A 14,791-nucleotide genomic window follows, 5' to 3' on the forward strand; every position below is an offset into this window, starting at 1 on the left:
TATGGAGGTGTACATGTATCTTTTTACATTAGCGCAACTCGCTTGTTCATTTGTAATTAAAATGCATTACAAAATTACATATTACATATTCAGAGAGAAAAAAAGATGAGGATATCCAATTCATGTGGCTAACAAGGCTCAACACCAGAACTTCTCTTTCACCGATTCCCTTTGTTTGTGTTATGTAGTATAAGAATGAGCCATATAAATCATTGTCAGCTTGGTCAGAAACTGTTGATGGATCAGTCCCAGGCTATGGAGTTATTATATTACATAATATTACACTGGTGGAAGAATCTTATCTTAATATCTCTTTGGCTTATGATTGCCTTTGATGATAATGAGACTTGTTTTTCCAGAAAGGAGACGCTGCTCCACATCATCACACTGTCTAAACAAAAACCTTTTACCCTAATGGTCCAGCAGTCAGAATAGCCTTCTCACCTTCTTCTCCATCCATCGAACCTATGATCCAACTGCTATAGGCAGAACCTGGACTCATCGCTGAAAACAACCTTCAGATTCCAGTGCACAAGTTGTTGACACCAGTCCAAACATTCCTGATTGTGAAAGGCACTAATAGCAGGCCTACTAACTAGCAGTCCTGTGAGACTAGTTGTGTGCAGTCTGTTCTGGATTGCCTGGGTACACAGCTAGATTGGCGGTATCTGGGTGTCAGCAGCTCAAAACAAGAGTGAATAACAGAATAAGTTGTTTGGCATTGGCAGGGAACAGTTGGCAATTTTTTCATGGGTATAAACCACCCTTCTGCTGCTCAACACACAAATGCATTTTCATTACAAATGTGGCACCATTTAAGCGAAAGTAAACAGGCTTTCCAACAGTATACGATTTATTGCCAAGAAGCACTGTTACAACACTTAATACATTGATCAAGCATAAATTTCCTAACTTTTGTGTTAAGTTTAGCTATGAAATAAGAAAACAGTAATATATATTCTGCAAAACTGGAAGCTATTACACTTTTTCCCAATAACATATGGATACAGATTATGGTCAGTAATGTTTAGAGATGTATAGTATATGTTTCAGGCATAGTGGTAGGCATGTAGTAAATAGTAATCCTCCTTAATCCTTTGCCGGCTATATCTAAAGTTGTCAGATGGAGATCTACAGAGAGTATTAAAACTCTGTATGGCCCCACTAAGGACCACCCACCATGCAATGCTGCTTGCATGGTGTATTTTACTGCCTAAAATGTAAAAAACATTTTACTTTATTTTGACAGGCAGAAGGAAAGAAGGAACGGCACACAGAAAATTTATGGATATAGTGAAGGAGGTGCATGCAGAGAGTCTTCACAGTGCTCTTACAGTTTTGATGAAGGGAAAGCTGAAATTAAGAAATAATTTTGGCTGACAAATTTTTACCACAAATGAGCCTACACATGGCTCTGTATACATACTCAACAGTTTTCATAACTTCAAAAGAGAAATTAAAAAGAGAGTTACTTGTGGTGAAGACTATTTTAACAGCACTTTAACAGCTTTATTTTTTTCTGTTTGCCATCATCATTATTATCATCACTACAAAAACCCACCTCTGAACTCTAGACATCTGTTAGATGTGTAATAAAGTAACTCTTTTCTAACAATGAACAACTTCCATGCATAAACCCCCAAACAAAACAGCCATAATAAAAGTAAACAATTATTACTGTTTTATTATTTTAAGATAACGCTGTAAAACCTTGTCTTTATGAGTACATAAATGCCTCTGTTTACATTGTACATGAACACAAAGAGACATGCAATGGATTATACAGTCTTGCTACCTGTTTCACTCTCCTTTGCTGATGGAAGGTGTAAACAATGTACAATATGAATTATCCAACAGCAGATATTGTGTAAAGATAAAAGAACACTTTCAGTACATTTGTTAGTTATTAAGGTACCCACAGTGCATAAAAATAATTTGTTAGCTTGCCCACATAGTCTTTGCTGTATAATGTTTAGCTTTTTATTCTAAATGATACAGGTTCTTAGCCATTTAGTAGAGGAAAAGCTTCACTGATGTACATTCAAAATTGTACATTTATTACAGCATACTGCTACAGTGTATAACAAAGGTGTGTTCTGACAGTTGGTGTGATGATTATACTGCTTTTAAGCTTACAAATTCTCAGAATAAGCAGTATTCCCCTCCAAGCTAAATACAATTTAAACTGAGCACTATGTGTCTAACGGCAGGCGCTGATGCAACATGTCCTTGTCCACTCCTTTAACCTCACAGGGTTTGTTTGCCTATTTGCTCTTCCCCTTGTAGCTCTGCTCATGATATTAAGCTGCAAAGGGACTTTTTCCCCCCAATTGTCAGCATTGCCACTGTCTGCCTGTGGACACAGTAGTCAGATGTGGCCTTTTAATGCTCTGAAACTGATCAGACATGACAGGATGAGGTTAATCTACCTCAGGAGTTAATGGGCTAGCTCACCAGGACTTCATAGTCGGCTGTTTACAAAAGCGGGGATTATGTATGTGCAATATCAGTATTTTTTTTAGTATTTATTTATTTATTGTCATTGTCAAGAACAATGAAATTGCGTTTGGGGCTTCCATACAACCCAAAAAAAAGAAGAAAATAATAAATACCCCTTAAAACCCAATGCCTTACTTTCAGTCTTAACACATTCGTTAATTCTCACTTTTTACCTTTTTAGGGGGAAAAGAATGTGCTTACAAAGTGCTTACTAAAACACTTCAGCATTACCAGTTGATCATTATAAACTTAGATTTAAGGAAGAGTTAAAAGGCAATACAACTAGGAGAAATTACACAAACACATACACACACACAGGTGCAAATACATAGAAAATACTTTCTACAGTTTTTCCAGTTACATTTTTCCCTTATTAGCTTCTCATTATTGGCTTCATTCAGAACTGCATTTACAATCCATCTCCTCATATACTATATCTTGAATAATCAGGACCCATTATATCTTAAAGACCTTGTAGTATCTTACTATCCAAAAAGAGGACTTCATTCTCTCATTGTAGGTTTACTTGTGGTTACTAGAATTTTCAAAACCCTCACTCAGTTATGCTGCATTGTGCTTAGGCTGTTGGGAGGCCTCCCATGATACACTGTTTCTTTTTCATTCATTTCTTTTTGCTTCTATGTATTTATAAACCTCTACTATATTTAATCAAAAATACTTATTAAACATCATAAATACTTATTAAACTATTAAACTAAGCTATTTCTTCCATAGTGTGTCTTTTGTCCTGTTTCTTTCTGCTCTCTCTCTCTTTCCCCTCACCCCCGACTGGTTGTGGGGAATGGCCGCCCCTTCGTGAGGCTGCTTCTGCCTGAGATTTTTTCTTTGTTAAAAGGGAGTTTTTCATTCACTCTATTGCCAGTAGCTTGGTTGTGGGGTTCCATGTGCTTGAGGGAGTTTCTTTCTAATATTGTAAGATCTTAGATTTATAATATAAAGCACCTTGAACAGAGTCTTGCTGACAGTTTATGTGGGTTGTATGTAATTTTAATAGAACAAATATGGATTAAATTAGATTTTTAATAACAAAAAAAATCAAACAGTGGCAGTGTTTTTCTACTTTTCACACTCACATTCACACCTATGGACGATTTAGAATTATCAATTAACCTAACCTCACCTCCCCCCACTCCATGTCTTTGGACTGTGGGAGGAAGCTGAAGTACCCAGAGAGAACACGGGGACCACGGGAGAACATGCAAACTCCACATAGTAAGACCCTGATCTGATGGTAAAATTGAAGTCAGGACCTTGCTGTGAGGCAACAGTGCTAACCATAGCTGCTCCATGATGTTATTCAAATTTCTATTATTTTACAGTACTATTTTGACCCCTCTCAGAATATAACCTTTTTAACAGGTCAATGCAGAGTGGAGTGGAGTTAGACTTCATCATGGTAACTGATACTAAGCTGCCTAACAGATTACACAGGCATTGGCTCTGTTTCACTGTGCCTTTTGATAAAATAATCTGTAATAACTGAAAGTAGACATAGATGATTAAACTAAAACTAGGTATAAAAAATATATTATTTAACTTTAAACTAACAAACAAATCCAACAAGGGCGGAGGTGGTGCAGTGTTTGGCACTTTTCCCTTATAGCAACTATGTCTTGGGTCCAAATTTACAATCCGACTGGGGCCTTTCTTTCTTTCTTTCTTTTCTGGTGGGCCTTTCTGCATGGAGTTTGCATGTCCTTTTTATGTCTGTGTGGGTTCTCTACAGGTACTGTGACTGCTCCCACAGTCCTGAGATATGCAGATAGTGGAGTAAGGTAAATTTGTGATTTTAAATTGGGTTTAGATATGAATGTTAGTGCGAATGGTTGTCTGTCTCTCTGTGTTAGCCCTGTCCAGGGTGTACCCTGCCTCTTGCCCCATGGCACCAGCACCCCTGAAACCAGAAGAAGATGGATGAAATAAAAATAAAAAATAGACAAGAGCTAGCTGAAATTATACAGTGTGCTTACAAAACTATCCTAAATAAAAGAAATTAAAAAAAATAAAATACAGGAACTGCTTTTTACTTTTTGTCAGTCTGACATAAAGAAGAGGTTTCCTAAGAGGTTTTGAACAGAGATCTACGCACACAAGTGAAATGCAAAGTCTGTGGCACCTTAACTCCGTCAGTCATTTGTCTCTGCATGTGTGCGACACATACAAACACTGACTACTAAAGCATCACAACATCTGTTTCAGGCTGGATGGGACTTTCAACAGCCATCTTTTGATGCAAATAACCACTTTATAAAAATAGAAACTTCTGCTTTTGTCCACCTTACAAATGTGTGTTAGAAATGGACACACAGAGACACACACACACTTATTAGTGCTGAAGGCATATCTACTCTAAAGGGAACTTCCATAAGAGTGATAAATATTTATTTTGTTATATTTTAAGACTCCTTGAGAACACAAGTGCTCAAAGTGATATGTTGATTTTAAAGGTCAAATCTTGATACAAATACACTTATGCTTAGACATCACTTAGTATAACAACTTATTTTGTAAAAGAAATAATCTGAGAAATAAGTAAGTAGGTTTGCTTTTGATTTAGGTGATTTGGAGTCTGAAATGTATATCAGTCAGACTATCAGTCAGACCTTTGAAAAGTCACTGCAATACTTGCTATTTCATGGAACAAATTTCACCAAATGTTTTGGAGGACTGCAATTAACATTACTCATAGAGCCACATGACTAAGTTGAAATAAATCACCAGAGTTGTTTATCATGCTATTGTGATTTGCACATATCCATTTCTCTGGCCACTTTGTTAGGTATACCTGATCAACTGCTCCCTAACATAAACATCAATCAGCCACACATGGCACTAGTTTAGGTAGGAACCACAGACATGGTCAAAATGAACTGAAGTTCAAACTGACATGGGTTTTTAACGTGTGCTGTTTGTCTCAAAAACCCCAATACAGCCTGGTTTGAAACTGTTGGTCTGCTGGAATTTTTGTTACACAACCAACTCTAGGTTCCTTGCTGATTTCAGAGGTCAGGGAATAATGCTCATGTAAATGTAACAAAATTAGGCTGAAATAGCTGGTAACGGACCCCCACCTCCCCCCCAACACACACACACACACACACACACACACACACACACACACACACACACACACACACTTAATAGCAATACACCTTACATATACTTTGGTCTCTTGTTTTGACAAAATTGCTTGCTTTTGGTCATCAAAAACCAAAAAGAGGCATTTGGAGAAAAAAGTAGGCTACAAGATTTATCCGGTTTAATATGGGCACCAATATCCAAACTGCTGAGTAAAAAAAAATCCCCAAGTTTGATGTCAACAAACCTGCGAACAATTTTATACCAAACCTCTAAAGGAGGCAGATTTCATGAAAAATATCACTATCCACCTGAGAGAACCAACAAACTGGACCTGAGCAAAGCGGGAACCAGCCCTCCTCAGCAGGGACGTCTTTTTTTTGTTTTTTCACAGCGAAACGTGTGCTGTGTAAAACTGTGGGTGTGTAAACTTTGGTGCACTTTGGTTTGCGCTGCTTAAATGGAACTCCTGCGAGGCTCCGCGCTCAGAGAGCAGCGCGCGGGCTGCGGCGATCTAAGTTGATGTCAAAGCCGATTAGCGCTGATGTCCGTCGTGATTCTGTTTTCACCGTCTGTTCACTGAGTCTATTTCTGTGTGCTGTTGTTGGCGGTACTACACACTCCGTCGTTTTCCTCATTTTTTTAACCACCAGGACAGAAACACACTGGCTTTCTAGGTCATGTCCGAACTTTGCAGCATGGAGATGTGTTGAAGCGGTGCTGCTTTTCAACGGTTCAGCTGACACTGGAGCGTGTATTTGACAGTCTGGTAAGAGTGATGCACTCTCCAACTTTTTATGCCATGGTAAACCTGGATTACCTTTTTCTGCAGTTGAGATGTTAACCACTTTCTCTTCAGTATCCATCCGGTAGAGATAACGGTAGCGATATCGAGGATGCGTGATGTGATACATATGTTTGCTCTTTGAAGTTGGGACCAAAATAAGGACAGGACTCAGTGTAAACATAATGCAGAAGAGCGTGCGGTACAATGAGGGCCACGCTCTGTATCTGTCAGTGGTTGCGCGCAAAGAGGGGACCAAGCGCGGCTACCTGAGCAAGAAGACCACAGAGAACAGTCGCTGGGCTGAGAAGTACTTCGCCCTCTACCAGAATGTGCTCTTCTACTTCGAGAACGACCAGAGCGCACGGCCCTCAGGTATATACCTGCTGGAGGGATGCACATGCGAGAGGGCGCCGGCGTCCAAAGTGTCCGCCATCAGCAAGGATGCTATTGAGAAGCAGCAGGTGCGTCCCACGGTAAACGTGCTTTTAGCGTGAAAAACCGTCAATTTTCTTTGCTCTTTCATTTCTGTCTTTCTTGAGTCCCTTTAAAAAGTCCTCACCACACATACACGGTGTCATGAGTCTTGCTCAGCGTTTCTTTATTTTCCCTCCCAAAACTCTAGCTATCAGGAATTCAGAAGGTAATTAGATATCCTTCATGATACAACCTTTAACTTATGGTGGAATATCCCACCAGGTAATTTTGATGAATTTAGGTTTAAAGCTTTTGCGCTTAAAATGAAGTGTTATGTCCTAATTATACTTAAAAAGTATTTTCATTCGAAACTGTGTCCCTTTTGTACTCAATGCATACACGTTTACATTCAAATATACTTATAAAATAATTCGTTTCTGGTTTGTCTTAAAACTGGCAGTTGCTCAACTATACTTATGCAACACTATTAAATGGTGAGTATTTTTAGGTATGAAAAGTTACACCATCATTCACAAGAATTACTTAGTAAAAGTTGAGAAAGAACACCGTCATTAAAGTTAGTTATTAACTTTACTGACTGACTAACTAACTAACTAACTAAATAAATACAAACATTTACAGTGCTTATAAAAACATACGAACCATTAGTAAGAATTATGTATAGCAGTTTTAGTTAGTAAATAATTCTGTCACTATTTAAACAGCAGAAATTTCAAGAGAAACCTATTAAACAAGTCACACAAAGGGAGTTGTGTTCATTGTTGTATTCTTTTGTGATTTAAAGTCTATATGTCAGGCATATGTCAGGGACCAATTTTGGGGGCATCCTGTTTTGGGGTTTAAAAGCCACGGAGACGCGGTGTTTAGAAAAAATGTGTCTCAACTGTTCTGATACTCCTGCCACATACAGGATACACCGTGGAGAGGTGGCCAGTTGGTTGCAGGGCTAACACAGAGAGACCATGCGCACTCGTGGGCAATTTAGAATCACCAATATAAATCAGAACAATGAGCTGAAAGAGGCTAAAATGAACTGTCAAATAATATTAAAATAATTGCTAAAACCGTTTGTACTATAGTTAGTAGTAGGAAAATATAAAGCAACTAAAAGATCTTTTTTTTCTTCCCCCTTCTCACCATGCTTAATGCTAATGCTGCTGCCCATTATAGCCTCACCTATGTGCCACTTGACTGATGTGTTTCCATAGTGATGAAGTTGGTAGTTGGTGAAATGGGACATACAGTAAGTTTGACGTTACACAATCAGAGATATGAAAATATGGACGTTTTCTTGAAAGGATATTTAACTGAGGCTAAAGGCTAAATGTGATAAATCACACTAGTGTGCTTTTAAATAATGAAAATTGATTCTGCTGTGAATATGTAATACTTTCTGTTTGTGAGTTTGTATCCGACATGTGGTACTGCTCTAGGATGATGCTGTGCTAGACTAAGAATAGCATCCTTGCTCGTTGTTTTGCCTGCAGTCACTGTCTGAATACCAAGTCAACACAACTGCATCTCACACATGGATGCTGCTACGCACTAGTGCTACCTGTGCTATTGGGAGACTACCTTTTACTGTACTCTACTGCCTTTCTATGAGTATGGTACACGTGTAACCAAATAACAACAAAACCTAGTGTAATTTCTTCAAAATAAGTTAAGTGAAAAAGTCCAAAACAATGTACGTATTTTAAATATGGCACAGTCCTCCTTGGTATGTGTTTGCACAGTGAAGTTGTGATGTAAATCCTGTGTTTGATCATAATGCTTGATCTGTAATGCTTATTTCTACCTCAATATTTTTATTCTTGGATTCTAGTAAGGTAGCTTTGGATGATTCAGAGTACAAAATAACCAAAGCTTGGGTGCTGCCCCGCAACTCTTCTTTTCCTCTTGCCTTTTTTGATTGGCTCCTTCTTAGAAATGGAAGTGCACTGTGTGGACCATATTAGGGAGATCCACTCATACTGACAGACATTCGGGAATAGAGAAACTGTTTGTAACTGAGCTTTAATAGAAAATCTATTTGATCTATTTCAACAGTAATTTTTATAACCACAATGTAGGTTGATCATTTAATGAGTGTGCATTTTTGCTCATTTAATAGCATTAAAAAGTGCAATAACATGAGATCAAGTTTTTTAGTAGTCTTTTCTAATACAAATCATCAAATATTCCCATTTTCTAGTTTTCTGAGCATTCATAATTGTTGCATTACTGAGTTTAGCAATCATAACTCCTAACTCCTGTTCATGTCAGTTTAAGTTCAGAAACAAGCTAAATGTCACAAAAACACTGTGTTGTGTTTTATTTCTGTGAGTGTTTAAACACTGAGACCGGTTTCCAGTTTATAACCACTTTAGCTGACTTATTATTAGAATTAGTGCTTATGAATCACTTTTCTAACTAACGAAGGCCTCTCTTCACAAACAGCAGCTACTTATTACAACCTGGGACAGCTGAAATGTTAGCCAAAAAATGAGACAAGAAGTTACCTTAGCTCAGATCAACTAAATATTTACTTTAATCTTCCATGTGTGACACAAGCACACTGCTTCATCTTCATTTCAACACTTTTTAATGAATTGAGTGGGGTACATGTGAATTTCTCAGTCCCAAAGGTGTTTTTGTAATTACCTTGACATTTTATTGACATTTTATTTAATTACACATTAAATAAAATTATTTATACTCTTTATACACAGATGATATTATCTTTGAAAAACAGATTTTAATGACATCCTAATAATATAGTTAATGTCTATTATATTTTTTATATAATTTAAAGACAATGATTCATGAAAATAACTGTAGTGAAAACCACACAAATATGTATTGCATAGTATAAAAAGTAGCCCAGACCGCAGCTTATGTCCTCAGAGAGACGAAGGAAGTAACACAGCACCATTGTCCTGCAGGTCAGGTCATGTTGAAAGTGGTCCTGGCTGTAAGCGGGAGCTCTCATGTTTGCATCTGTGCATAGCAGACTGATGAAGTGTTTTTTTGTGAGTGAACGCGGTGATGCTCGATGCAGGGCAAGGCAGCTTACAGCTCCCTATTTCTCACTCTGTCTGTCCCTGTCCGTCTGTTCGTCTCACTTATTGTTATCCTTGTGCTTAAAGCAGGCTTGTGACCAGGGAAGCCGCATTAGCAATGCAAGGATGCTGCACAAGCCTTGATGGTTATGTAACCCCCACCCTACCCCCCAACGCACACAAACAAGCCCTTAAGCCTCTCTGGTCTGTAGCCGACACACGCTAGCAAGTGTCCCTCACCCGCTTTTTGTTACATCATTACTATACAGACCTGCTTTCTCTCTGTGGCACCCTTTTAGCAAACTATATTGTCAGACATAGGAAAGGAAAAAACTGATATTCAGCAAGTAATTTATATGTTTATTTGACCCATATCTCATGGATTAGAGGGTTGTGACTTTGTTAAGGACTTAATGTTTGGCAAATACAGACTATAATGACTTAAATACAACTCAGTTTAGTAACATACCCATGTATGGGCTGGAGGAGCCAGAGATTCATCTCCTACCTCCGGATTGGTAGATGATCTCTACTGCCTGACCTCAGAGAAAATCTATCGTATTTCTCTGAATTAATAAAATAGTAATTTTCCTGGAAAATTAGTGCATAACCATGTTCAAATTTCTGCAGTCGTATTGGGTTAAGTTGTCCTTGAGAAAAAACAGCAATTTATTTTGAATTCATATTAATTTATTAAATAAAAAACAGAGTTTGTCATGTGAATGCACCTCTGCAGTTTCTACTTTTAACATATTGCCTATTGAAAGTTTGTGTCACTCCTGGATAATTCTTTTTTTTAACGTTTTGTTGTATTTTTTTTCCTCCTGAGCCCGTAGGGTCCCTTATGTTTATGAGCTTACCAGTGTGGAACATTGGTAAGACCGTAAAATATAACGCAGGGGTGTGTGTTAAAGCTCAGTTTTAATTATTTTTTTATGACAAATGCAACAATACAAGTTATTTTATGTGAAATGTTGAAATACAGGGTTTAGCTAAGGTAGTTAGAGACATGCTAAAGTTTTCAGGTTACTGTAAGGTTATTTTTGTGTGTCTTTTGCTTTTAAATGAATAAGTACTCCTAAAACTGCCATGCAAAGGAGTTTGGTGTATTATGAAATCCAAGTCTTGATGAACTGCTGTTCCTTGTTACACGTGCTAACCTCATTAGTATGGTTTAGCAAACAGCTGAAGGGACAACGATATGACAAATGAAAAAAAAAGGACTGAAACATGCATTGAGTTACTGGTGACTGCTTTTTGAGTATTTGATGATGGGCTCATTCCTGTCAGACTTTACTTAGTGCATTTTTAAAAAACAAACAAACTTGTAAATGAAATATGAAATTTGAAAATGTGATATGGGATGGATTTTCACTATGATTTAAAGGGATTAGAATCTTGTATTCATGCATAAAGTGGAACAGGTGGAGTCAGGATTTGTATTTGTGTCTTTTCTAAATTATGTATACCCTTGTCAAATGCCCCAGTGAACTTAAACACGATAAGTACTTGTAAAAAATAGATTTAGCCTGCAATATATAGAAGTAGAAGTCCCTACTGAGCTTAAATATTACAGCATATTCATAAGCTTAGGAGTCAATGGTGGTATTGTTGTCTTCAGAAACGACACAAAAAGAGAACAAATTGGCTTTAAAATGAGAAGTTAGGCAGTCTTTTACCGCAGAGGCAGCAGCAATCTATATCAACTGGACGGCCAGCTAATGCTAATGTAAAGAAAAAATCAGCAAAAACCATGTGCATAATTATAATCATACATCCAGATTATACTCAGAAAAATGTGATCAGAGTTCTAAAACTGCAAAGATCTCAGCCTTAGATTGCAGAGGCAAAGTGGGAGAAAACCTGGAGACATTTTCTCTAAATGCAGAAGGGGCTCAGCGACCTCACAGGATAGTTGATTGTGAGCTCACAGAATCCTTAACAAATTTCTATTTATTTTTGAAATTTTCCATTAAGACCTTGCTGTAAAACTAGCTTCACAAACAAATGAATGACTGTGAACATGACCCAGTTGTGTACTGTACATTTTTATTGTTCTGTGCACATCAACACCACCAACCCAGTCAGGACCCAGTCCCATATTTAAGATGGCGAGGCATGATTGTGGAAGCCGCGCAGGTGCGTCCACCTTCCCTGCACAGCACCACAGGCCACGCCCCGCCACATACCCCCATCGCCAGGCCAGGGAGCCATCCGGCTGATCCTGCTCCCCTCCCCCCGCGAGGGGAGCAGGCATCCCTAGCCCCTCTTCCTGCCAACGGCGTGCTACCACCACCACCTGCTACTGCTGCGTGGCCGCCAGCTCGGCCACCATTCTGGCCAGCTCCTCATTCTGCTGGCCCAGTCCTGGGTCTGCCGTGCCTCCCGTCCTGGGTTTTGGCACCACTGTGAACATCCAACCCAGTTGTGTTCTGTATATTTTTATTGTTTTGTGCACATCCACATCAACACCACCAACCCCGAGTCAGGACGCAGTCCCATATGATGGCGGGGCATGATTGTGGATGCCGTGCAGGTGCGTCTGCCTTCCCTGCACCCAAGAGCACGGCACCACAGGCCACGCCCCGCTACAATGACCGTTTTTTTTTTTTTTAATTTTAAAGATACATGGCGCTCCCAAAGTTTTACATGCACAGGCTCATCTGCTGAGTGTCCTCGGCAGTCATGCTGGCTGCCACAATTGCTGCAGAAGCACTAAATAGCACTAAGTAAAATGACTAAAAACCAGAAGTTGAAGTGGGTTTATGATTACCTTGTTCAGTCTTGAAACGATTTAGCTTGATATAGTTTTGCTTTAACACAGCTGGCTTTGTTTTTATATTTGCATTTTTCTACTTCATATTTTATTTAACCTCCTAAGACCCGAACGCTTCCACAGCATGCATTTTGAATTTCTCTTTGATATTTGGGCTGATTGGGGCCCAATGAATGTAAAAACAAAGAATTACCAGATTTTTTCTTTTACCCACTTTTTGTTTCTAAGAAAAATGACATCCACATATGAGGATATTCGTTTAAAATTTTGATAGAACAGTGGCAGTATAATGTCCTCGTAAGTGGATATCAGGCCCTTGTAGAGCAAAATTGAGTATTCGGGTCTAAATAACCAAAAATGTGATGTCCGTATATGTGGACACCAGGTCCATTCATCCATCCGCTTATCCTTTTCAGGGTCACGGGGGGCATTGGAGCCTATCCCAGCTATCATAGGGCGAGAGGCGGGGTACACCCTGGACAGGTCGCCAGTCTGTCACAGGGCCAACACACAGGGACAGACAACCATTCACACGTAGTGACAATTTGGATTATCCAATCAACCTATCCCCACAAGCCGCATGTCTTTGGACGGTGGGAGAGTACCTGGAGGGAACCCACGCAAACACGGGGAGAACATGCAAACTCCACACAGAAAGACCTGATGGTGGAATTGAACTCAGGACCTTCTTGCTGTGCGGCAACGGTGCTAACCACCGTGCCACCGTGCTGCCAGTGAAAATTACGCCCATGTTCATGAAAAGTACTCATTGGTGTCATGGTTTAATTTTGCAACTTTATCTTTGCCTGTCTCTAGAAGTACAAGCCTTGTCAACGCCTTTGTGCAAATCACATAATTTGAACATAGGCATCTAGTAAATGGATAAGAAATACTTTTGAAGTGTAGTTTTCTGTTCTGTGCAGCCATTCCTGTGTAGGTTTCTAGGGATTGTCTTCTTTGAGAATACAATTCCCGACTTTCTCATTCATTTGCTCGAGTCTTGGGAGTTGTTCTAAGGGTCTTAAGACACATTTTTCTCTAGTTTTCTTTCCTGATTCTTTGCAATCTTTTACTCCAAACCTCTTCCAGGAGAGTTCTGTACTGTGTGGCTTTCTTAAGTGACAACTCTTGCTGAAGTTTTACACTGTGTGTGGAGATAACCAAACTAAAGAACATCATTGCACAGAAAAGATTTTCATGGGCTAAAAATGTTGACCCTAGTAATTTTTTTCTGAAATAATAATAATAACAATAATAACAATAATAAGAATACTTTAAAGAAAACTAGTATGTTTAGAATTGCCCTTGTTGAAAATTTTGACAAAACTAGGGGTAATACCCTCCTATTGGGATGTGGACATTTTGGAATGTCCAGACAAAAATACTTAGGGCCTGATATCCACTTACGAGGACATTATACTGCCACTGTTCTATCAAAATTTAAAACGAATGTCCTCATATGTAGATCTCATTTTTCTCAGAAAGAAAAATTAGGTTAAAAAAAAGAAGTGGTAATTCTTTGTTTTTACATTCATCAGGTGCCAATCAGCCCAAATAGCAAAGTAAAATTAAAAATGCATGCTGTGGAAGCGTTCAGGTCTTAGGAGGATACTAATCATTTTGTCCTCATCTTTACAGATGCATGTGTGTAAGTGCATCTGTATGTACTTCGTATTATTTGCACTAATTCTCATTTTGAAGTGGAGTCCTTGTACTCTTCCAATTATTACCTCCACTCATGAGGAAGCAGGTCTGTTTTCTGTGTGCTATTTTAGTGTTACTTGTGCTCTTTGTGCTGTTACTTGGGGCAAGAACTCTGACGAGGAAGCTGAATATGAAAATGTGAACCAAGTGTGGATGTTCCTTAGGGCTGCAGCCAACAGTTATTTTCATTAGTCCGTGTATACAAGGTGTATAACAATTGGCTTAAATTATGGAATTTATCACCGCAGCTGGAGGATGTTCATTCATCTTTTCTACTTTGTTGCCAATAAACAAATAACAGATTTGACACAAAAACTCTAATTTTTGAGACATACAAGGAAAGTGGCTTTTTGAGGCATTTACTTACTGATAAAAAATAATATTTAAGCTGGTTCTAGTTTTCTCTTTTGAGAGATCAGCTTTATAGGACTCTTGTCAAAGACAATTTCT

The 14,791-nt window shown here is 38.6% G+C and overlaps 1 protein-coding gene across 3 annotated transcripts in view; it reads left to right on the forward strand.

Annotated features, from left to right (window-relative positions):
- Positions 1-6,567: 6,567 nt before the first annotated feature.
- The window catches only part of rasgrf2a (Ras protein-specific guanine nucleotide-releasing factor 2a), a 48,155-nt gene continuing 39,931 nt past the window's right edge, over positions 6,568-14,791 (forward strand). For 2 of the 3 annotated variants that reach the window (XM_085358546.1, XM_085358548.1), the window contains exon 1: positions 6,568-6,846. In XM_085358546.1, coding sequence (XP_085214672.1) covers positions 6,568-6,846 — 279 coding nt within the window. Of the gene's footprint in view, positions 6,859-14,791 lie in introns of all 3 variants that reach the window. The other variant, XM_085358549.1, reaches the window with a different exon arrangement.

Source organism: Diplotaxodon limnothrissa, linkage group LG7 (genome assembly GCF_057381915.1).
Source record: "Diplotaxodon limnothrissa isolate DT_005_m linkage group LG7, D_limnothrissa_male_GT1.1, whole genome shotgun sequence".
Classification (NCBI taxonomy): Eukaryota; Metazoa; Chordata; class Actinopteri; order Cichliformes; family Cichlidae; genus Diplotaxodon; species Diplotaxodon limnothrissa.